The 24,440-nt window shown below is 39.5% G+C and overlaps 2 protein-coding genes across 3 annotated transcripts in view; one reads left to right on the top strand and one right to left on the bottom strand.

Annotated features, from left to right (window-relative positions):
• Positions 1 to 4,253, top strand: part of LOC121028887 (basic proline-rich protein-like) — a 13,560-nt gene extending 9,307 nt beyond the window's left edge. Inside the window, exon 2 of one of the 2 annotated variants that reach the window (XR_005789482.1) lies at positions 3,911 to 4,021. Coding sequence is in view for 1 of the 2 variants with exons in the window: in XM_040472935.1 (XP_040328869.1) it covers positions 3,911 to 4,053 (143 nt within the window). In the remaining variant the exon portion in view is untranslated. Of the gene's footprint in view, positions 1 to 3,910 lie in introns of both variants that reach the window. The other variant, XM_040472935.1, reaches the window with a different exon arrangement.
• The window catches only part of PRKAR2B (protein kinase cAMP-dependent type II regulatory subunit beta), a 104,260-nt gene continuing 80,674 nt past the window's right edge, over positions 855 to 24,440 (bottom strand). Inside the window, exons 5-11 of the mRNA XM_040472930.1 lie at positions 19,407 to 19,513; positions 16,006 to 16,159; positions 11,432 to 11,533; positions 9,607 to 9,681; positions 6,201 to 6,266; positions 5,927 to 6,065; positions 855 to 2,817 (exon numbers count right to left, since the gene is read on the bottom strand). Coding sequence (XP_040328864.1) covers positions 2,684 to 2,817; positions 5,927 to 6,065; positions 6,201 to 6,266; positions 9,607 to 9,681; positions 11,432 to 11,533; positions 16,006 to 16,159; positions 19,407 to 19,513 — 777 coding nt within the window. The 3' untranslated portion in view covers positions 855 to 2,683. The remainder of the gene's footprint in view (positions 2,818 to 5,926; positions 6,066 to 6,200; positions 6,267 to 9,606; positions 9,682 to 11,431; positions 11,534 to 16,005; positions 16,160 to 19,406; positions 19,514 to 24,440) is intronic.

Raw genomic sequence — 24,440 nt, 5'->3', positions numbered from 1 at the left:
TCCCCTGCACATTTCTACACACCTTAAATGGTCCACTCCTTTCTAACAGTAAGCCAAATACATTCACCCAACGTGTATCACAGGTAGCGTTTGCGAAAATATATGCACCAAGCCCTAGTTCATCATGACATGCAGAAAACACACACTATAAAACAAACAGGGAGACTTCCAGAGTATTTCTTAGCTGCACATACTGGGTCCTTGAATGAAACTTCAACAGAGAATTTCCAAGTAGTAAAATATCTTGGCTGGTGACTGAATAATGACATCCACATCCACAAGTGAAACTTAAGGTATTTTAATAAGACACTTTGACATATAAATTCCCTATTAGCCAGGTTTATTTCGTTAACCAAAATGGCCCAATGAGTCTGCAGCAGACCATAATTGTTTATATGTTTATATCGCATATGACTGATAGTTAAAATTTGTGAAAAACCTATTGCTATAAAGAGCAATGTTTCCTGGTTGCATTACGCCCGGGGTGGGGGGAGGGGGTGGCGGTTTTCCCATTGGCCACATCTCAGTCAGGCTTTCACATAGTGCAGTATGCACGACGGAAGTACCAGTAAAGAAATTAGCGAAAAACATGGGGCGCCTGGGTGGCGCAGTCGGTTAAGCGTCCGACTTCAGCCAGGTCACGATCTCGCGGTCCGTGAGTTCGAGCCTCGCATCAGGCTCTGGGCTGATGGCTCAGAGCCTGGAGCCTATTTCCGATTCTGTGTCTCCCTCTCTCTCTGCCCCTCCCCCGTTCATGCTCTGTCTCTCTCTGTCCCAAAAATAAATAAAACGTTGAAAAAAAAAATTAAAAAAAAAAAGAAATTAGCGAAAAACAAACAAAACAAAAAAAAAACTTCATTAAAAACATTTTATTATAAAAGTGTGCTTTATTATAAGGTAAATTTAAATATAACCAACAATACTGAAAATAATGTAACTGGCATTTACAGCCTTGGTCAGAATTCTCTATTAAACAGGCATTTGTTTGCTATTCCATGAACAGTTAACAATCAGCTTATGCAACAAGGTATCTTGAAAAAGTGGATAAAGAATACAGAATGATGAACCAGGAATTTGGGTGGGTTCTTTGCGGTTTTTTTTTTTTTCTTGTCTAACAGACATGACTTTTAAAATAAAATCTGAAGTAGAAAAGAAGTCATCCTCATGTAGTAAGCTCTCTTCCTACATGAAGGTTTGTAAAATCATTAAAGTGTTCTAAAATGGGGTTGAAGTTATACTTTACATATTGTTTACATATACATGACCCGATGAACCTATTTTAGCCATATTTTCATTATACTCAGACCATAAACATTCTCTAATAACACCACACTATAACAGCCACAGAATATTTTTACCCAGGTATATGTTTTTTTAAAACCTGTTTCCCCAAAATGAAATTGCTCATTTAAAAGTGAACAACTGGTTAGAATTAACCTCTCCAAACACTGTGGTCACGTGGGCCTAGAAATCACATTAAGAATAATACTGCTTTGGTTGAGTGGAATTTAATTCATCTTATATAGCAGAATAATAAGTATATCAATTATCAATGAAAATTTATACAACTGAGTTCATCCTGCACATTTGAGTCTATGTTCATGCAAATGGCAAGGTCTAATGGTACATCTGGACTGGGCAGAAATTCCTTTTATCTTTACGTATGGTTTATAAAAATTTATTTCTACCACCATAAAGGAAACCCAAGGGAACAGATGTCTGCAGAGGACTGTGTTATGTATGCCTAGTGAAGAACCGAGAAATATCCTGTGGGCGTGTAGATAAGGACTCCAAAATATTTTTGGTATAGGACAGTTTTTCCCCCCCTTAGCATATGTAGTATCTTCAGCTTCTATAAGACAAGTTTAAATAGCATCAAAAAAAACTGTGACATTAAATGTCGAACTCAAATTTTTTAAGAGTACAGAGAACTATACAATGAAAAAAGGAAGTAGATATATGTTTTATGAGGAAACTGTGTTAATGATCTCTCCTCTAAAAAAGACTCTTCCCTATTATCATAATGACTACATTGCCCGTCCTTAAAACCACTGGAACATGTAGGTTACTGACGTTAGGCCAAAGAAGTCAAAACATACTTTATTGCAAAAATATAAAAGGTTTTAAAATTGCATATGATGTTTTATGCCATAGTCCAAGGCCAGCACATAACTTACCAAGCCAGAAAAACTTGAAAACAAAAATGATTAAAATTGTACTGACTATATATATAGCGAGTTGTAAAAAGAATGTGATGCCATGCTGTAGAGCATGGTTCACTGCCAAGTTCCCTTTTACATGGGCAGAGTCACTAACACAGCAATCCGAGGGAGTCCACATGAACACGTTGCCCATGGTAACACCCTTCAATTATCTTCTTGCACACAGATACTTTCAATATATTACAATCATTTGAATAAACCTCTCACTGAGATCATAATTTTGTGGAGTACAAAGTCATTTCATCAGTATGTCAATATTGTTTTGATCTATTCTTTAGAAAGTGATGTTAAAGCCTATAGAGTATTAAATCACTACTCCGCTTACTGATACGTTGTAAATGTAAAAAAAGGAAAAAACCTGAAATCACAGAAAATGCTTGGCATCTACACAAACACATTCTCAGTGGACTAACCACTACTGTGTAATTTTGTCACTATAGGTCTTGTTCCATACTTTTGCTTCATGCAGTGGGTTCAACAATATCCATGTTAGTTCCAAACAGGGCAACTAATTGTTCTTCGTAAGTGGCAATGTTCCTTTTCATAATTTCCATGCAAGGTCCCAAAAGCCTTTCAAATGCTTGCACATCCATGGCTAAGAGAAGGAGAGGAGAGAAGAAAAAGAAATGTAACATTCTTTGCAAATCTGAAAAACTGCAAAGTCATTTAGGATACCCATTCTGCATGTGTCAGGAATGCAATGGTTATTTTTATTTTTTTTAATGTTTTATTTTGAGAGAGAGAGAGGGAGAGGGAGAGAGAAAGAGGGAGGGAGAGAGATGGAGCATGAGCAGGGGAAGGGCAGAGGGAGAAGGAGACACAGAATCCGAAGCAGGTTCCAGGCTCTGAGCTGTCAGCAGGGCTTGAACCCATGAACTGTAAGATATGATCCAAGTCAAAGTCAGACTCTTAACCGACTTAGCCACCCAGGTGACGCTGCAATGGTATTTTTAGATAAATATCAAATATAAGAAAAGGGCACAAGGATAAAAATGTTCCACTTCAGAAAATAAACAGCCAGTGTTCCCTTGACAATGGGATTGTGCAATGCTAGGTTGCTGGGAGGCTCCTGGTCTCGGGTAAGAAAAAAACAAGGGACTATAATGGCAAAGCCTGGTAATTCTAAAAACCTGTTGTTGTTTTTTAAAGTTTATTTTTGAGAGAGTGAGAGCAGGGGGCAGAGAGAGAGGCAGACAGAGAATCCCAAAAGGCTCCATGCTGTCAGTGCAGAGCCCGATGTGGGGCTCACACTCACAAACTGTGAGATCTTGACCGGAGCCGAAATTAAGAGTCAGACACTTAACCGACTGAGCCACCCAGGCCCCCCTAAAAAATAGTTCACCACCTCAGTAACATGAACTCTCCTCAAAGGTGGCAAGGCCTTTTTTTCCTCTACTGTTCTTCCTTCTCGGGGCTTACTTACGACGCTATGCTGTAAAGACATGATGTTACCTTGTGTAACGTTTACTCTCTCATACTATCGCCTAGCCAATTCAAAACAGCAGCCAGAATGCTCTTCTCCACTTGTAAGTATATGCTGTATGTATGTCACTTTCCTGGTCTGTCTCATGCATTTTTAAAAACTCAATTTATAATATACTCGTAGAAACTATGATCACACTTTCTACTGTAGAAGTGCAAATTTTTATTAAAACTTTTTTTTTTTTTTGCCTTTCAAATTTGCAAAGGTACAAGGGACATTGTTCACAAGAGCGGAGGGAGTGGACACTCTTGCACTGCCAGTAGCACGTGCATCAGCACAGGTCAAGAGGGCTGGGAGTATACAGTGAACTCCGTAAAAAGAAAGGCTACTCCCGAGAACCATCTCTAAGGAAAAATCCTATACATGGAAAAGTAGTCTGTGCGCACAGACACAAAACCTGCTCCCCCCCACTGGAAAAATATGGAGCCCAAACCCCCAAAATCGCCAGTGGAGACCAATTAACTCATAATGTGGATGTTTACCTAACAGAATGTTACAATTTGATAAAATGAGAAATAAAATAAGAGCCTAAGGTACAGTAAATGAAACACAGCGGTTTACAACACTCTAAAAACAGAAAACCCATGCAAATAAAAAAGATGAGGAATTATAAGAGGATGTGGAAATCACTGGGGGTTGGTAGTGGTGGTAAGGAATTTTCCTACCTTCTCTGTATTTCTCAAATTTTCCTTAATGTGAATAAATCTGTTATAGGAAAAAAATAATGGGATTTCACTCACTTCACCTTTACTCTTTCTCACTAATGTCTATACTCAGGAAAATTACCTGTCAGTTTCTCACTACCTTCTTTTTCATCCAGGTGTAACACTTGAGCCCTTTAAAAAGGGGCTCCTCTAGGAAGTTGATTCTGAAGGGACCCTCAGATCTTAAGAATACTAAAGCTGGGGTGCCTGGGTGGCTCAGTCGGTTAAACATCTGACTTCGGCTGAGGTCATGAACTCGTGGTTTGTTAAGTTCGAGCCCTGCGTTGGGCTCTGTGCTGACAGCTCAGAGCCTGGACCCTGCTTCAGATCCTGGGTCTCCCTCTCTCTCTGCCCCTCCCCCCACTCACACTCTGTCTCTGTCCCTCTCTCTCAAAATAAACATAAAAAAAAGAACACTGAAGCCAAGTTTATTCTACTAAACTGTGAATAAGAACACAGAGTGGCTAATTACTGTTGAATCAATTTTTCTTAAAATGTCAACTACATGGACTCCTCCTGAATTCCATTTTTCACCATTAAAGTAAGCGCTTTCTCATATATGGATCTCAGATACAGACAGACGTCTTCCATTTGAGGACAGCATCTCTGCTGCTAGGAAATAAGAAGTTGAACAATAGAGAAGATTGTGCTGCATTCTGACAAACCTGAAACCATGGTTTCCTGGGACCAGGACGAGGAAGTACTCCCAAAGAGCTTCCAGCTTTGCCCAGAGACCTTAATGTATGCTATAAAAATACTATTCTGGCTTTTTTTTTCAGGAACACAAACTTTATTTGAAAAACTAGACATAAAACTCCATACTCAGAATTCTTTACTAAAACAAGATGCTATTTCACGCCTATATGAAAGAAGAAAACAGGAGAAAATAGGTATGTGAAAAATTTTAAAGAAAAAACTAAGGGCGGGGTGCCTGGGTGGCTCAGTCAGTTAAGCATCTGACTCGTGACTTCGGCTCAGGTCATGATCTCAGTTTGTGAGATCGAGCCCCCCAACAGGCTCTGAGTTGACCGTGTGAAACCTGCTTGGGATTCTCTCTCCTCTCCCTCTCTCCCATTTCCCCCACCCTGTGGGTGCATGCTCTCTCTCTCTCTCTCAAAATGAAACCATTTTTTTAAAAAGAATATTTTAGGGGTGCCTGAGTGGCTCAGCACCAAACTTCAGCTCAGGTCATGATCTTACAGTTCGTGGGTTTGAGGCCCCTGGAGCCTGGTTCAGATTCTGTGTCTCCCTCTCTCTCTATCCCTCCCCCACACTCACTCTCTCTCTCTCAAAAATAAACATCAAAAAAAATTTTTTTAATATTTTAATTAAAAAAAAAACCCAAGGGCCTCCCACAAATCGATTTCATAATGCTATGAGTCCTTACCTTGTTCTCTCTAGTGGGGACTGTGAAACGTGTGAACCCAGTAAGACCATCAGTACAGCAACACGAATACATAAAAGGCAGACCGAACAGCTTCCACCCAGAGGAGCACGTACAGCGCTGTGACTCCTACCTAAACATTTGACGGTCCCGATGGCGTGCGCCGAAGCTGCTCGGGGTTTGTTAGTGACCAGAGCAAGTTCTCCAAAGTACTGTCCCCGGGAACACCGAGCAATTTCTACTGCGCCATTCTCTTCCACCTCGGATTTGCCCTGACAAGGGAAGTAAGAGCATGCGCTTTGACTCAGCTTATGAAAACCGAGCTAACCTTAGTCTAAAAAGCATCAGAAAGGAAGCCTATGGTGTTCCTTGCTCCCCATGGGTGTTTGGGACTTGCCAACACTTACCTTCCTTTTCATAGTGATTTTCACTTCACCAGATTCTACAATGAAAAAAGAATCTGCCAGATCTCCCTGTAAGAAGGAAACAAGCAGCAAGGGTGAAAATGCAAATTCGGGTGACAACAATCCCCTTGCCTCTCAAGCCCCGAAAAGTGAAGATGATTGTGCCGGACAAGTGAAGCTCCATAGGAACAGACTCTGTCTAAATTGAAAGGCTGTGCTCGACAATCAAAAGTAATGAGCTCATTTGTAAAATTAACAAACTTCCTACCACAGCCTTTCTTGCTAAAACTAGCCAAAAAACACAATAAACCAAACCAAACCAAACCAAAACAAAACAAAACAAAACAAAACCATGGCAAATACTGAAGAATTTAGCCCCAACTCCAGCCTGGATGACCACGTCCACAGTCAGAAATGGCAGCGCTGGGGGCGCCTGGGTGGCTCAGTCACTTAAGCGTGCACCTGACTTGGTTCTGGCTCAGATCATAATCTCACAGTTTGTGGGATCGAGTCTCCTGTGAGGCTCTGTGCTGACCATGTGGATCCTGCTTGGGATTCTCTCCCTCCCTCTATGCCCCTCCCCCACCCTCTCAAAATAAATAAATAAACATAAAAAAAAAAGAGACAGAGAGAAAGAAATGGCAGCACCGTTTCCTAGTAGCACCTCCCACTCTGCCGGCCACTCCTACCGCTCCTGGAGAAGCGCTCAGATGCACACCCTGCATCACCCTCTGGTAACAAGCAATTAGCACCAGTGGCCCAAAGGGGAGAAACTCTCAAAGAGGAGAAAGCAACCAGGCTCATCAGGAAGCTCATCAGGAATCCACGTGGGCCCTGTCGTCTTTAGCTACATTCCACACCACCTCGGGGGGGCCTAAAAAAGGCTTCTGAAAGTGTTGCCATTTCTAACTACACACCTGCTTTTTCCTGCTTTTGGTTTTTGAGTGAACTCGGTGTTGATTTCTGATGATGCCTTCCTATTTAAATAGTGCAATACAGAAAATAACAGATTCTGACTTTTCTGAGCCTCTCAAAGTGATTCTAGAGGAACTTTGGTTTTTCAAAACTCCTTAGTACATAAAATGTAAGAAATACACTATCAGCTTACACATTTTTGTCTAGGTTTATGTAATATAGACATGAATGTTTTATAAACACTTAAAAGACAACTACTATCTACAAAGATCTTTAGTAAACCCTAAGTATAATATATAATCTCTCATCAGAGCTTCATGTTAAATTTTCAAGTATTTTAATAATAGGTCTATAGACTATGTTACTTTTTTTTAACATTTTATTTATTTTTTTTATTTAAAAAAATTTTTTTTAAGGTTTATTTATTTTTGAGACAGAGACAGAGCATGAACGGGGGAGGGTCAGAGAGAGAGGGAGACACAGAATGTGAAACAGGCTCCAGGCTCTGAGCAGTCAGCACAGAGCCCAACGCAGGGCTTGAACTCACGGACTGCGAGATCGTGACCTGAGCCAAAGTCGGATGCTTAACCGACTGAGCCACCCAGGCGCCCCTAACATTTTATTTTTAAGTAATCTCTACACTCAGTATGGGACTCGAACTCACAACCCCAAAGATCAAGAATCGCACACTCTACCGACCAAGCCAGCCAGGCAGTTTTTAATTTTTTTAATGTTTATTCATTTTTTGAGAGACAGAGTGTGAGCGAGGGAGGGGCAGAGAGAGAGGGAGACACAGAATCCAAAGCAGGCTCCAGGCCCCAAGCCGTCAGCACAGAACCCAACGCAGGGCTCGAACCTACAAACCGTGAGATCATGACCTGAGCCAAAGTCAGACGCTCAACCAACGGAGCCACCCAGGTGCCCCTAGGCATTTTTTTTTTTTTTTTAAAAACGTGCTCTAGGGGCACCTGGGTGGTTCTGTTGGTTGAGCCTCCAACTCTTGATTTCGGCTCAGCTCATGATCTCAGGGGTGGGATCGAGCCCCACACTGGGCCTGCTTGGGATTCTCTCTCTCTCTCTCCCTCTGAGCCACTCCCCAACTTGTACGCACTCTCTCTAAAATAGAATAGAAAAGAAAAGAAAAGAAAAGAAAAGAAAAGAAAAGAAAAGAAAAGAAAAGAAAAGAAAAAAGAAAAGAAAAGAAAACTGTGCTAAAAATGATGTAAAAGTGGTGAAGCAGGGTCTATGGATCGTACCACTGTCAGTTCCTTAGGTGTGACATTGAACTGTAGTGATGCAAGACGCACCGTCAGAAAATGGGGCAGAAGGGCATGAGACCTCTCTGACTTTTGCAACTTACCACAAATCTGTAATTATTACAAAATAAAAGGCTACAAAAGTCATTTCAAAAGTGCTCTGTACTTTGTTATTTTTCAACTTCTGTAGAACCTTAGCCTTGCTCTCTAATTTGACTCCACTTCTCTCCAATCCCTGACTAATCTGTGTATACATGCATATGTGTGATAGGAGAGAGCGATTTACTTATTTTCCTTCTAAAAAATTATTCTTTCCTCAAGTCTCACAGACCTTGAATCTTGTTTCAGATATATCAAGAGACAGTATTCTTTATTTTTTTTTTTTAAAGTAGACTCCGTGCCCAACGTGGGGCCCAAATTCATGACCCTGAGATCAAGAGTCCCATGCTCTACTGACTGAGCCAGGCAGGCACCCCAGAAGAGACAATATTTTAGATAAAGATTATAATATGGTATCAATATCTGGATACAAATATTACAGAATCTTTTAAAATCTGTTTAAATCATTCACTCAATACTTCAAAACTGTAACTAGGAAATACAAGTTAATACAAGATCTGTAGCTGTGTCTGTGAACTTCAACTGTTTTCATAAATCCTACTTCTCCACAGCTCTATTGTAACCAAGGTTACAACTGGGATCTTAGAAAAGCTTTAGGGGTTAAACAGCACGTTGGCCCCCATTTAGTGCCTGGAAACCTAAAAAGTACAGGGTGCAGTGTGTTCCCTTCTTGATTAATTTTATCAGGGAGCAGCCCCAGGAGGTCTCATCATGAACTCAGCGTGCAAAACTCTGCAATAACTCCCAGTGCACCTAGCACCTACTGGGTCCTTACTATCTCGAGGAATACCCACCTGTTTTTTCTGATCATTAACAACATCTTATTGTTTAGATATATTTGAATTTCATGTCACATACAAATAATAAAATTATCCAGAAATCCATGTGATGATTTAATACATGTTTATTGGGACTTAATTATATAAATAAAAATATTCAGATAGCTTAATGGCTATAAATTAAACTACTTTTAACAGGTCATTTGGTGGAACTAATAATCATTTAATCCATCACTGCATACTAACTATAGACACATATGAAAAACTGGTCAAGATCTGCCACATGTTAAGAACCTTTCGGAATATACCCTAAGGTGAATTACCTAAAAAGGACTGTACCTGAGCAATGATTTGTTCTCCATCGTTGTATACTTTGGTGCCTATGACATCTACCACTTTCAGGCGTTCAGAAACCTTCAAAAAAAAAAAAAAGATAATATCACACAGATGATCTGGGTAATCCTATTTCAGAAGTTAAAAACTGGTAGCCTTTAAGCCAAATAAACCCAGCAGTGTGTGTGTGTGTGTGTGTGTGTGTGTGTGTGTGTGTGTGTGTGTTGGATTAATGAACTGCCAGCATTTTAAAATAGATTTCTCATAAAAATCTTAATTTTCAGCTTCTCTTGAAAAATCAGGAAGGAGACTCACAACACCCGGCCCACATTTGCACATAGCACCAGCTACAAGCTGTGGGAGACTAGCTGATGATCTTTAGCTGGAGCACTTGTCGTCCAGCTTGACCCAAATCCCATCCTGGCTTCGTTTTCTCCTTTATGTTACTTGCCCAAATCTGAAGGCATCTGGATTTCCAGCCCCTGATCTCCTTTCATTTAAAAGAGATGCTGCTACATATTAACAGCTGCCTCATACGCATTCTGTCATGCGGCCAGAACCTCTACCAGGCATGTACTGACAACCCAGCCGAAGGAGATTTCAGTACAAGAGTCAGTATGAATCCCAAGGCTTCTGGCCAAGGTGCAGTAAGATGGGGAAGGCATGGGAGAGAAGGTCGAGGACGCACTAGGTTTGAGATATCTATTAGACATCTTAGGGCATAGGTTAAATATATCGGCTATTTGAGGGAGAGACCTTGCCTAGTGATGTCAATTTCAGGAGGCATCAACATATAGGCAGTATTTACAGCCAGGGGATACGACAAGCTCACTAAGTGTGTAAGTGTAGCCGGAAAACAGAAGAGACCCTGGAATGCCAATGTGAAGAGGAAGGAGAAGAGGAGTAAACAGCAGAGTTGACTGGGAAGGAGAGGCCAGGGAGGACACACCGTTTTGACAAGCTGTCCCTGTAAAGGCACAACTAGTGCTACTGCCTACATTTATATATTATTTTCAGTCTGCTTTTATTTTTTTTAGTTTTTATTGAAATTCCAGTTAGTTAACATGTAGCGTAATATTTGTTTCAGGTGCACAATACAGTGATTCAACACTTCCAGACAATACTCGGTGCTCATCACAAGTGTCCTCCTTAACCCCTGTCACCTATTTTTACCCATACCCCACCCTCTGGTAACTATTGGCTTGTTCTCAACTATATAGTTAAGAGTATGTTTCTTGGTTTCTCTCTCTCTTTACTTCCCCCCACTGCTCATTTGTTTTGTTTCTTAAATTCCACATGAGAGAAATCATATGCTATTTGTCTTTCTCTGATATATTTCACTTAGCATTATACTCTAGCTCCATCCACATCGTTGCAAATGGCAAGATTTCATTCTTTTTGGTAGCTGAATAATATTCCATTGTATATGTCCCACATCTTCTATATCCATTCATTAGCGGATGGACACATGGGCTGTTTCCATAATTTGGTTATTGTAGATAAAGCTGCTTTAAACACTGGGATGTATGTAACCCTTTGAATAAGTATTTTTGTTTTCTTTGGGTAAATACTTATTAGGTCTGCTTTTAGATAAAACCCACATATAAATATGTTACAGATACTCACAGAAGTCTATTACTTGTAAAACTAAGCAAAATAAAACAAATGCAGTCATAGGTAGTAAAAGAAATACCAAGTTATACAAACACCACAATTTAATTCTTTCAACTAAAAATGTGGATACATTTTTATTCAAAGAACCTTTTCTATGGAACAAAATATTCCAAACATTTTAAAGCAAAATAAAACAAAAGCATATACATATACTTACTTCCAAAGATTTAAGGAATGGCAGTGACTCGATAAAGCTTTCATACATTTTTCTCTTTTTGGCATTATTTTTTACAATTATTCTCCTGAAGGTTACCCTGTCCTAAAGGCAGAACAGCAGATACAAATACAGTTACAAGACAGATTTTATTAGGAAAAAAGTTTGAAGAGGTAGTTTCATTCTATTCCATATAAGGAACAAACAATATCTGAAGACTTTGAAATAAAAGATTACCATTATTATCCTTTGCAGATTTTTTATTTCTTCAACCATAAAATATACACCCATATAAAATATTACTTTCATTTTTTTAAAGGAAACATGAGTTTCCTTTAATTCAGAACAGATCTGGTCAACGTGTAATTGGGACAACCCACAAGGTGGCACTATTGCACCATTTAAAAAAAGGCAATAGGCCCATCTTGGTTTTCCTCCAAGCTTTATTGAGATCCAAACGATCTATAATACTGCGTAAGTTTAAGGTATATAACTTGTTGATCTGATACACTTATATACCTTGTGAAATGATTACCACAGAGTTAGTTAACACCACCTCACATAATAATTACCCTTTTCTTTTTTGTAAGGAGCACATTTAAGACTTCTCTTAGCAACAATACAATGTTGTTAACCATAATTATCATGCTGTTCATTCAATCCCCAGAACTCATTCACCTTGTAACTGCAAATCTGTACCCTTTGATCAACACCCCCCCCACCCCACCCCATCGCTAGAAGCCACCACTGTGTGTCTCTGAGTTCAGGATAGCACAAGTTCTTTTACTGTGGATGACAGCCCAAGAGTGTCACAAAATCGTTTCAGTGGAACATACCAGCATTTTTTTAAATTGAGGTATAAGTGACCTATAAAACTGAATTTGTTTAGGGAGTACAATACAATGATTGGTATTCATATATATTGAGAAATGATCACAGTAAGTCTAGTTAACTTTCATCACCATACATAGTTACAAATTCTTTTTTTCTAGTAGAGAACTTTTAAGATCTACCCTCTTAGCAACTTTCAAATATACAATGCAGTATTATGAACTACAGTGGCCATGGTGTACAGGACATCCCAGGTTGTATGAATTTTATAACTGGAAGTTGTACCTTTTGACCCCCTTCATCCATGACCAGCATTTTTATAAAAAATAAAGAACAGAAAATCTCAGCATGCACATCTTTTAGTAAAGTGTTATTTAGGGATTTATTTCAGTTATACACAAAGACACACATACACATGCACTGGTTGTGAGATTTCCTAATGTGTTTCTTGATGTGGGCTGCAGAAAAAAAAATACATGAAAAACACTATTAGAAATTTTTTTTAATGTTTGTTTATTTTTGAGAGAGAGAGAGAGAGACTGGAAGAGGGGCAGAGAGAGAGGGAGACACAGAATCTGAAGCAGGATCCAGGCTCTGAGCTGTCAGCACAGAGCCCGACACGGGCCTGAAACCAACAAACTGTGAGGTCATGACCTGTGAAATCATGAGAGTCAGACACTTAACCAACTGAGCCATCCAGGCACTCCCCAAATTTTTTTAATCATAAGGCAACTATGAGACCTTAAAAAATCATGTATGCTAGGTTGTCATATCCACAGTGTGTCAGAGTTTTTCTTTTTTAAAAAAATGTGCACAGAGAAACTATGACTTTCTTGACTGTCAGAGCTGAATGCCAGTGTTTATCATTCTCAGGGCCCTAAAACGTTCCTCTGTTTACACTACTTAACCTCAAAGATACAGAACTCAATTAAGGAACTAGGGAAAATTTTTAAGATGATAAACAGCTCAAAAAATGGTTTTCCTACAAACTACTTTGAAAAATTTCTACAAAACATTATTCATAATAGTTCATAGTAAAGAGTCCCCATAATTAGGCATTCACTGATAATCAATTACACCATTTTAATATAAAATAAAATGGAGTTACGTTCATTAATTATTAAATTACTGCACTGACATAGGCTGAATTTAATTGAACTGGTAGGATGGGAAAAAATGCGAGTGTGGAGGGCATAAGTCTCTAGGAAAGCAAAGCAAACATCCTGTCCCCCCATTTAGTTTATTACAATTTTACAAGAGCTGTAATTTGGAGCTGCAATCCTAATAACTTTTTTTAAAAGAGAAAAATTTGCAAGGTAATTAGTAAATTTACTAAAATAATTTCCAAGCTTGGGTCTGCATGAGAATCAGCTCTAGCGTTAACAACAACAACAACAAAGGTTTCTCAGATCCCAGACTTGAATGACTCAAACAGTGTCTGCATGTAGGGCCCAATAATCTATAGTTCATAAAAGCTCCCCAAGTGATTCTGATACATAATCAATTTGGGAACCGACTGCAACACTGTTTAATGGACAGAGTTAATTGCAAAACAGAAAAGACTAGAAATAGTTTAGTGATTTAGAGACGAACCACAAAGTAGTGTACATCTCGGGAAAAATTTTATTCGTGGCCCACCTCTTCACACCCACTGTGACATATAATTAAAATCCAGAAATGCCCACTTCAAAAGTTTTCACCCTAGCCATATCAATCATGGCCTCCCGAATCATGGGCAGGGTCATGCACATCAGTTAATCCCCTAAGGCGAAGAGTCCTATTTACAAAGTCAGAGTCCACAAAGGACTTTTCTCTTGGGATGTGCTTATCTTTATACCTGCACATATATGGCAGAGCTCCAATCCGTTGGCCTTAAAAGAAAAGTATCTTTTCTACTCGACTTTTTCTGAAAAGGGGCTAGTTTGATAAGTTGCTCTTCAAAAACCAGGTTTGAAACATTAAGTGGTATGTTCACTATCCTAATCTTTAAAAAGTCACTGTGGTCATGCATATACCCAAAGGTGACCATCACAAACTGCCCACTTTGGACCTCCATACGTAGTTTAAGGTGCACCAGGACACTTAACCGACGGAGCCTCCCAGGTGCCCCTGGAATAAATACATTTTTAACTGGTGCCTTCCTTAATGAAACAGCTCACAGCAGACTGTGGGTTCAGCCCACCATTCTGATGACAGGCAAACAATTCCTATGGACCTAGGCTGGTCTGGTCAGGAGTTTCTACTTAGCTGGCTTTGGGTGTTCAAATCTTTAATAGTCCCTGAAACACTTCAGATGACAATGAGTTTCCTCCTGTGTGAAACAATTCCCATTTTTCTTGTACATCTGAAAATGAGACCCATCACATCTTTACTATGTAAACAATAATTGCCTGATTCTCAGAAGAGGAAATACAGTATGTATTGTTTCTTTGAGCAAGAGATTTTTATCAGCTGAATTTGCTTCACAGTTAAATGCTGAGACGTCACCGAGTAATGTGCTACTTCTGTAAAACCATAGTCCTTGGGAACCAGATCCTAACAGACTTCCAATTTCTCAACCTCTCTTCCTTCCACAAAAGGATTCCTGAGCGAATATATCTGTGTTGAAACTACAGGGTGGGCTGTTTTCAACAATTTAAAAAGAAAATACAAGTATCACAAACATGCCCTTAAATCAGCGCTACTTAAATAGTGTGTTCTGGGCACAGCAGCACTGGGGTGCCCTGGGAGCTTATGAGTAACACAAAATCACAGGCCTCATTCCAGACCTAGTGAACCAGAATCTACATTTTAACTATGTTCCAGGTAAGCACACTGGAGTCTGAGAAGCACCATCTTAAACAGTCTTCTAGAATCGGCTACTCTGCACCCAGATACCACGTATGAAAAGACCCTCCCTTCCCACCTCACCCAAGTGTCTTTAAACTGACTTTTAAGCCTTATACAAATAAGGCTTAAATTCATTTTAATAAATTAATAAATTCATTTTAAAAGCCCAGGACCCAACTCTACAGAGTCTGATTAAATTAGTCTATGGTGGGGCCTCAGCAAGGATTTGTTTTAACCACCCCCCGGCCCCCGCCTCCTGCAAAGTAATTCTCATGTGTGTGAGAAGCACTGACATCAAGTACTCTCTCTCTACCCAGCTGCTTTTCAATGCCAAGTTGTTACCAATTTATAGCACACCAAGAGAATCTGTTTATGGAGGATTCTCAAATGCTCTCAGGCACCAGAGTCACATGGTGAGTTTGCTCAAGCACGGATCACTGGGCCCCATCTCCAGAGCTTCTGAGTCAGTGGGCCCAAATTGGTAAGTGGGACCCCCCAGAATTTGCATTTCTAGCAAGTACCCAAGTGATACAGATGCTACTGGGCGGGGGGGGGGGGCACACTTTGGGAAGCACAGATAATATAACACCACGGAAAGCTATCTGAGAACACAACACTGAAGGCTCTGTGCATTTGCCTGGGTGGCTGGTTTTTAAGAGCATTTTGGATCTGAGTATCCTTCCCAGGGCCAGGAGGCTACGCTCCTGACTTGATCAGGGAAAGAACGTGAAGATTTAACTCAGCACAGTCTCAGCACAGACCCAACAGTTCAGCATCCACTATATAACAAATACCCTGATGGCTGATGAGGATGGCAAAGAAATCCAGCTATTAGAACTAAAATAATTCCATCTACCTGGCTTCCATCATAACAACATTGACAAATAACATCGTGGTCACATAAATATTTCACTCACCAAACCCCACAGAGCACCCGGAGAGGTAGCAGTGATCGTAGCTGCTCTGGGCGTATTGTACATTAAGGCCAGTTCACCGAAACTCCCACGATTGTCGTAGTTACCAACACACCTTCCGACACCATCGCATTTCACATAAATATCAAACGTTCCTCTGTTGGACATATGAAAAGTAAGAGGTAAAAAGAATTCAAGCAAAATCTCATCACTATCAAACATAATTTCAGAGAAGAGCCCTGTGCAAGAAAAATCCCATTTCCAGCTTCCCTTTCTCCTCTGTTGGTTGACAAGGAATAAAAGGGCATCAGTATGTGCCAGAGACAACATCTGTGCCAGACAAGCAGGAAGACACCATCACCTAGATGAGGGTAAGGACCATACATGGGTCTGTGGTGGAAAAAGAGACTAAACAATAAAAGTTTACAATAATAAAATAAATGATGAAAATAGAAGACTACAACCAAATAGTGTATGTGTAGGCATCCTTCTGAAGGAATGTATATGAAACAAAGCTGTCTGTATTTATCTCTGAGCATTAAGAATAGTGAAAGATTCTAGAATGTTCACTACCTAATTAAAGAGGTTCTGTCTCCCACATGAACATGTATTACTTCTGAAATGAGAGGAAAATACTTTTCTTTTTTAAAATGTTGATTTATTTTGAGGGGGGCAGGCAGGGGGTGGTGGGCAGAGAGAAACTCCCAAGCAGGCTCTGCACTGTCAGCATGGAGCCCGATGCCGGGCTCGAACTCACAAACCATGAGATCGTGACCTGAGCTGAAATCAAGAATCAGACACTCAACCAACTGAGCCACCCATGCGGCCCAGAAGAAAATAACTTTAAAAAAAAAAACATACAGCTCTAACAATTTGGTCAGCACCATTGTACAACACTTACAAGGGTCCTTTACAATCTAAGGGGGGGCCAGCAAAGCATGGCCCACAGACTGGCTGCCTGCTTTCATGAATCAAGTTTTATTGGAACACAGACGCACGGGTTTGTTTACGGCTTACTGATCGCTGATATGTACTGCCACAACAGAGCTGAGTAGTTGTGACGGAGACCACATGGCCTACAAAGCCTAAAAAATTTACTAGAGCTCTTTACATCACTTGGCCCTTTATTGTAGACTGACACCCCAATCTAAAGCAAAAAGTGGTAGAAATTCAGACTATCTGATTCTGGTCTTTCTGTAGGTCTTTTTTTTCTGTGCTTATCTTTTATTTATTTATTTATTTTTTTAATTTTTTTTTTCAAAGTTTATTTATTTTTGGGACAGAGAGAGACAGAGCATGAACGGGCGAGGGGCAGAGAGAGAGGGAGACACAGAATCGGAAACAGGCTCCAGGCTCCGAGCCATCAGCCCAGAGCCTGACGCGGGGCTCGAACTCACGGACCGCGAGATCGTGACCTGGCTGAAGTCGGACGCTTAACCGACTGCGCCACCCAGGCGCCCCTGTGCTTATCTTTTATTTGGGTTCTTATTCTAGGCAAGTAACACTCAGTCTGCATGGCACTGTGCTACATATTTGACAGATCCTCTCTCTATATAACTGCATTCTTCTTGTGGAGGACTGTCTTTCCACACACTGTATTTTATCAGAGAACATGGCTTCAAGGCTGGCCGAAACACCAGGAGGGCAGCTGGCAGAAGTTCTTTGCCTTTATCGTGTTGGTTAAACCCTTAACAAAAACAGAGAGAGCTTTGAAGATTAGAAAAGGATTATGAATGATAAGGATACAACAAAAGCAAAAACAAAAAAACATTAGAAACTAGACAAAGATACTAATAAGAGAATAACTGGCTTGTATATTCATGGACAGAATGGCTTTTCAAGGATACCTTCTAAAATTTGTTTCATGACTGTTTTTCAAGTACAGATTACTTCTTCTCTTGGCACTATCTACACTTGCACTAAACACGTTCTCTACATTTCCTCCTTTGAACAGAATAAAATACACAACAAATGTGCTGATGAGAAGTAAAATAACTATCAGTCACCTGCGATCACGTCAGTCTATAATCTGTACTGCCTTTTCATATAGATTTCTTCCCTGATAACATGAGGGGTCAGGAAGTGTGAAGCCGTGGAAAGACCACAAACAGTGGCCAAGAGACCTGGATGCTGGACTGGCTGACTTTAACTGACTACCGTCACTTCCCTGTGCCTGGGAGTTTTCACCTGACAAATGGGTGATGAGGAGCTAACCGAAAAGGGAAATGTAAGGGAGTTTTTAACCACATTTGGGTTTCTCATATACCCCTACAGTTAAATACACTTTAAAAGCTGAGGGAATTTCTGAGGTGTTTCACTGATGATGGCTGTTAATGACACGAAGATCAAGACTTTAATTTACATATGGGATAAATGGGTCTGTTCTAAAATCGGAGAGCTCACCCTAGCCCTGGCTACCATCTTGCCAACAGCTCTACAGGTCACTGAGGCATTAGGGATGAGGGAATGGAGGAGTCAGCGAGCACCCTTGATGCGGAGAGCATGCTCGATCACTGATGTAGGAGGGCCGAGTCAAGAAACGAGGCCTGTGCAGACACATGGCTGCGATTTTCTGCAAGGTTCTGAGTTGAACACAACTCTACTCAGAGCAACAAATATAACCCAATGAACCGGCAGGGAGAAGTCCTGTGTTGCACCTGGAATGGGAAGGGCAGGGGATGCCAATGGTCTCATAAACACTTTATCATCGCTTTCCAAAAGCGAAGACCTAAACACTCAGTTCAGACTGCTCCGCCATTAACAGTTTAGGGCTCTTACCTAATTGTCACTTAAAGCACATGGTTCGCTGATCAAGTAAAGCACCACTTAAGTTTTCTGAAATTACATTTTCAGTACGAACACATGCCTTCTCACTGAAATAAAATAATTTCTCTACAGTGCTTTAAAATCACTTCTCTATAATGCTTTTAATGCACAAGAATGCAGAACAATTTCTGGAAAGAGCATAAACTACTCTCTCCTATCATGGGCGTGTTTTACTTTAGAGTTCATTAAAAAAAAAAAAGAACCTTTTAAAAAACATAACAGAGGTTGAGTTATAGCATTCGACACCCCCAAGGCCGTGCTCTGCTTCCGTCCTAACTATAACAGGCGTCCTCTCCAGCAGAAGTTAATAAATGAGGTAGATCGCAGGAAATGACTGGGATTTATAGATTTCACAAACCAATTATCATCAGTTCTTCTATAAACTATGCCTTCTTCCGTGCTCTAAGGTGATTTCACCACACGTATTCACAGCAGGTTTCTGGTGCCTGTTATGTAGTACTAAGAATAAAGAGGTAACAGCAACGATCAAATATTAAATTGCCAGTCATTAAGAGAACCGCTGAGATTTTACACGAGAGGTTCATTACATTGCATCAGTGAAGTTACGCGAGACTTACCGATCGATCACGTAGAAGTTGTCACCATCATCGCCTTGATCAATTACATGCTCCCCTTCTTTGACCAATTTTTCAAACATGGCATCTAACACTTGAGACATCTGCTCCTATTTTTTTTTTAAAGAAAAGATACAATCCTTATGTTTATCTGTAATATGTTCTCTTGGCTAACCATAATCAGCTTTATATTTCTGTGAACAAGCTCAAAGAAATCGAAATGCCATCACTGCCACTAAGTGTTACAAAACACACACACACACACACACACACACACACACACACACACACACATACAGTCCTCCTTACCACATACAAATAAGAAAATTATATATTTCCTCTTATATTCAGTGCCTGAATGAAAGTAATGATAATTGGCTACCTCAGAATATTTCAGTGCAAAGATCACTAATATACTGAAAAATGAAACACCAAACCACCATATACCTTAAATGTGAAATATAATCTGGGCAATTAAAATACCTAGGTTAGTAAAGAACTATTGCAAATGTCTTTCCAAGATCCTTGTTTTTAAAACTTCCCTATATTAGTCATCACTAGAATTTATATAGAGATTACCTAAATAACTTACTGAATTCAAATTCTAACTCCAATCCTTTTTGGTTTAGCACCAAAACCAAAATAGAACGGAACAGAAAAACAACAAAAGCAAAACGAAAAATGACTGTGGCAAATTTTTTATCACTCTTCTTTGTCACTAAGGTTCTCCTCAAGAAGCAACCTTTCGCCTCGCTAGGACAGATTTATTAAAACGGAAGCCAGAAACCTCAAACTATTCTTCAACAACTATTAAAACTATATAAAATTTTTATTCTGCTAAAGCATGGTTGACAAGGCTTAAGGATAAACTTCAGCTAGTGAGAATAAACTAGGTGAAGAAATCTTTCCTCAGAATACAGGAGTAATTTGAAGACCCTAGAATACACAAAAGAGCTCAGTGTTTCTCAAACTATGTTCTGTGGTACCCAGGGATTTAGTGGAGGCACTTCAGTGACTGAGTCTGTAAAGAGTTGATTTAATTGCATCCTTAAAGTGTATTTTAGCCATTAAATATTAAAACTAATGGCAATCAAAATGTTCAGATGAATTATATATACAAAATGTTTTCATGAGGTAAAATTTCCCATAAAATTATCCATGGTTAAGTGAACAATTCAGTGGCCACAAAAAGTTGTGCAACCGTCACTTCTTAGTTCCAAAACATTTTCATTGCGCCCCAAAACCCTGTGCCCACCAAGCAGTCACTTGCTATTCTCCCCTCCCACTGGCTCCTGGCAACACCTACTTGTTTTCTGTCTCCATGGATTCACCTAATCTGGATATTTCATATAATGCAATCATACAACATATGACCTTACCCATCGACTATTTCACTTAGTGTACGTAAGTAAGGTTTTCAAGGTCTGTCCTTGTTCTAGGTCTATCATACTTCATTCCTCCTTATAGATGGATGATACCCCACTGTAAATATACCATAATGTTTATCCACTCATCCATCAATGAACACTTGGATTGTTGACACGTTGGGCATGAATACTGAACATTTATATTCAAGTATTTGTTTGAATATCTATGTTGATTCTTCTGGGTTATACCCAGGAGTGGAGCTGCTGAATTCTATGGTAATTCTATGTTTAACTTTTTAAGAAACTGCCAAGCTGTTTTCCACAGTGCCTAAACCAGTTTCTTTCCCACCAGCAATGTACTAGGGTTTCTGTTTCTCCACATCCTCACCAACACTTGTTATTTTCCTTTAAAAAAAAATTACCCACCCTAGTGAGGCTGCGCTGGTATTTCATTGAGGTTTTGACTGACATTTCCCCAATGACTGGCCATGTTGAGGATTTTTTCACGTGCTTATTGGTCACTTGTAAATCTTTTTTGGAGAAATGTCTATTCAAGTATTTTGCCCAGTTTTAAGTTAGGTTGTTGTTTGGTTGTTGGATTGTAAGAGTTTTTTATAGATTTTGGAGATCATGCCCTTATATATATGATTTGCAAATATTTTCTATTTAGCAAAATGTCTTTCATTTTTTTTGATAATGTCCTTTGATGTACAAAATTTTTATTTTTTATGAAGTCCAATTTCTTTCTTTTCATATTCCTGTTTTTGGTGTCTCCCTAAATCCAAGGTCATGAACACTTACCCTTGTGTTTTCTTCGAAGAGTTTTTATAGTTTGGGAGCTTACATTTAAGGTCTTGGATCCACTTTGAGTTAATCTTTGTGTACAGTGTAAAGGAGGGCTCCAACCTGGTTCTTCTGTGTGTGGATGTCCAGTTGTCTCAGCACCATTTGCTGAAGAGACTGTTCTTTTCCCCATTGAATGGTCTTGGCACTCTTGTCAAAATCAAATGGACATCAGATCAAATGTATCAATCAAAACCATAGGGTTTGTTTGTAGACTCTCAATTCTACTCCTTGGTTCTATGTGTCTGCCCACGCCGGTAGCACATTATTTTTATTATTGGAGCTCTGTAGTAAAATTTTTGAAACTGGCAAGTGTGAGTCCTGAACTTTGTTCTCCTTTTTCAATGTTATTTTGATGATGCGGGTCCTCCTTTGTTATACAATTTTAATAAATCAGACAACAGCAAAATGTTAATGTGTTTTTTTGATATGGCTTTATAATATATAAATGTTACCAATTTAAACTTTTATAAATAGTGATACAAATAATTTTTTAAAAGAATATGGAAAATATGGAACTTCCATAAATACAGATTATTGTTCAGTAAAAAAAAGAACTGGGCAGAACGCTGTGGGAAGTTTGCTGCCAACAAAATTTAAAAATAACACACTGATCTTTTACCTCTTTGCTTAGGTTTATTCCTAGGTATCTTACGGTTTTTGGTGCAACTATAAATGGGATCAACGCCTTGATTTCTCTTTCTGCTGGTTCAGTATTGGCATAATGAAATGCAACATATTTCTGTACATTGATTTTATATCCTACAACTTTGATGAATTCATATATCAGTTCTAGTAATTTTTGGTGGAGTCTTCGGGGTTTTCTACCTAAAGGATCATGGTGTCTGAGAGTAGTCAAAGTTTGACCTCTTTCTTGCTGATTTAAATGCCTTTTATTTCTTTTTGTTGTCTGAATGCCAAGGCTAGGACTTCCATTGTTAAATAACAATGGTGAGAGTGAACATTCCTGTCTTGTTCTTGACCACAGAGGAAAAGCTCTCAGTTTTTCCCCATTGAGGATGATATTAGCTGTGGGTCTTAAATATTTGCATCAAAATCCTAGAGAACACAGGCAGCAGCAACCTCTTTGACCTTGGCCATAGCAACTTCTTTCTAGACACATTGCCAGAGGCAAGGAAAACAAAAGCAAAAATTATCTACTGGGACTTCATCAATATAAAAAGCTTCTGCACAGCAAAGGAAGCAATCAACAAAACTAAAAGGCAGCCTATGGAATGGGAGAAGATATTTGCAAATGACATATCAGATAAAGAGTTCGTATCTAAAATCTATAAAAAACTTATTAAACTCAACACCCAAAAAAACAAATAATACGGTTAAAAAATGGGCATAAGATATGAACTGACAGTTTTTCAAAGAAGACATCCAGATGGCTAACAGACACAAAGAAAGATGTTCAACATCACTCATCATCAGGGAAATACAAAATCAAAACACAATGAGATACCACCTGACACCTGTCAGAAAGGCTAAAATTAACAAATGTCGCCAAGGTTGTGGAGAAAGAGGAACCTTCTTACACTGTTGGTGGGAATGCAAACTGGTGCAGCCATTGTGGAAAACAGTATGGAGGTTCCTCAAAAAGTTAAAGATAGAACTACCCTAAGACCCAGTAATTGCACTACTAGGTATTACCCAAAGGATACAAAAATACAAATTTGAAGGAGCACATGCAACCCAATGTTTATAGCAGCAGCATTATCAACAATAGCTAAATTATGGAAGGAACCCAAGTGTCCATCAACTAATGAATGGATAAAGAAGATGTGGTAAGTATGTATGTGTGTGTGTGTGTGTGTGTGTGTGTGTGTGTGTGTGTGTGACACACACACACAATGGAATATTACTTCACCATCAAAAAGAATGAAATCATACCCTTTGCAATGATGTGGATGGAGCTACTATTATGCTAAGTGAAATAAGTCAGTCAGAGAAAGACAAATACTATATGATTTCACTCACATGTGGAATTTAAGAAACAAAACAGGGGCGCCTGGGTGGCTCAGTCAGTTAAGCATCCAACTCTTGGTTTTGGCTCAGTCATGATCTTATAGCTCATGAGTTCAAGCCCCACACTGGGCTCTGTGCTGACAGTGTAGAGCCTGCTTGGGATTTTCTGTCTCCCTCTCTCTCTGTCCCTCTTCTACTCTCTCTCTCTCTCTCAAAATAAATACACTTATAATAATAATATTAATAACAGAAGGAAAAAAAAGAGTGGGGAGCGGGGAAACAAACCATAAGAGACTCTTAAATATAGGGAACAAACTAAGGGTTGCTGGAGGGAAGTTGGCGGGGGTTGGGGGGGGATGGGCTAAATGGTTGATGGGCATTAAGGAAGGCACTTGTGATGAGCACTGAGTGTCATATGTAAGTAATGAATTATTAAATTCTATTCCTGAAACCAATTTTACCATATTAACTAACTAGAATTTAAATTAAAACTTGAAAAATACAAAAACAAAACAATGTACTGATCTATACATAGTATAACCCTAAAGAAATACCATGAGAACACTAAAAGAACATGGCTCCTGAGAAGCTGGGCTGCTGGAAGGCAGGGGTAGAAGGGGGATTTCCTTCCCTTGACTATTCTTTTATTCTTTTTTTAAATAAACGTTATTATTTATTTTGAGAGAGAGAGAGACAGAGAGAGAGAGAGGAAGAGAGGTACATATGTGCAAGTGTGTGAGGGAGGGGCAGAGAGAGAGAACCCCAAGCAGACTCCATTCTGTCAGTGCAGAAACCATTGTGCAGTTCGATCTCAGGAACCGCAAGATCCAGACCTGAGCTGAAACCAAGACCCAGA

Source organism: Herpailurus yagouaroundi, unplaced genomic scaffold, assembly GCF_014898765.1.
Source record: "Herpailurus yagouaroundi ecotype Mexico unplaced genomic scaffold, PumYag 100, whole genome shotgun sequence".
In the NCBI taxonomy this organism is placed as follows: Eukaryota; Metazoa; Chordata; class Mammalia; order Carnivora; family Felidae; genus Herpailurus; species Herpailurus yagouaroundi.
The sequence above is the reverse complement of the archived record's forward strand: the minus strand, read 5'-3'. Positions and strand labels throughout refer to the sequence as shown.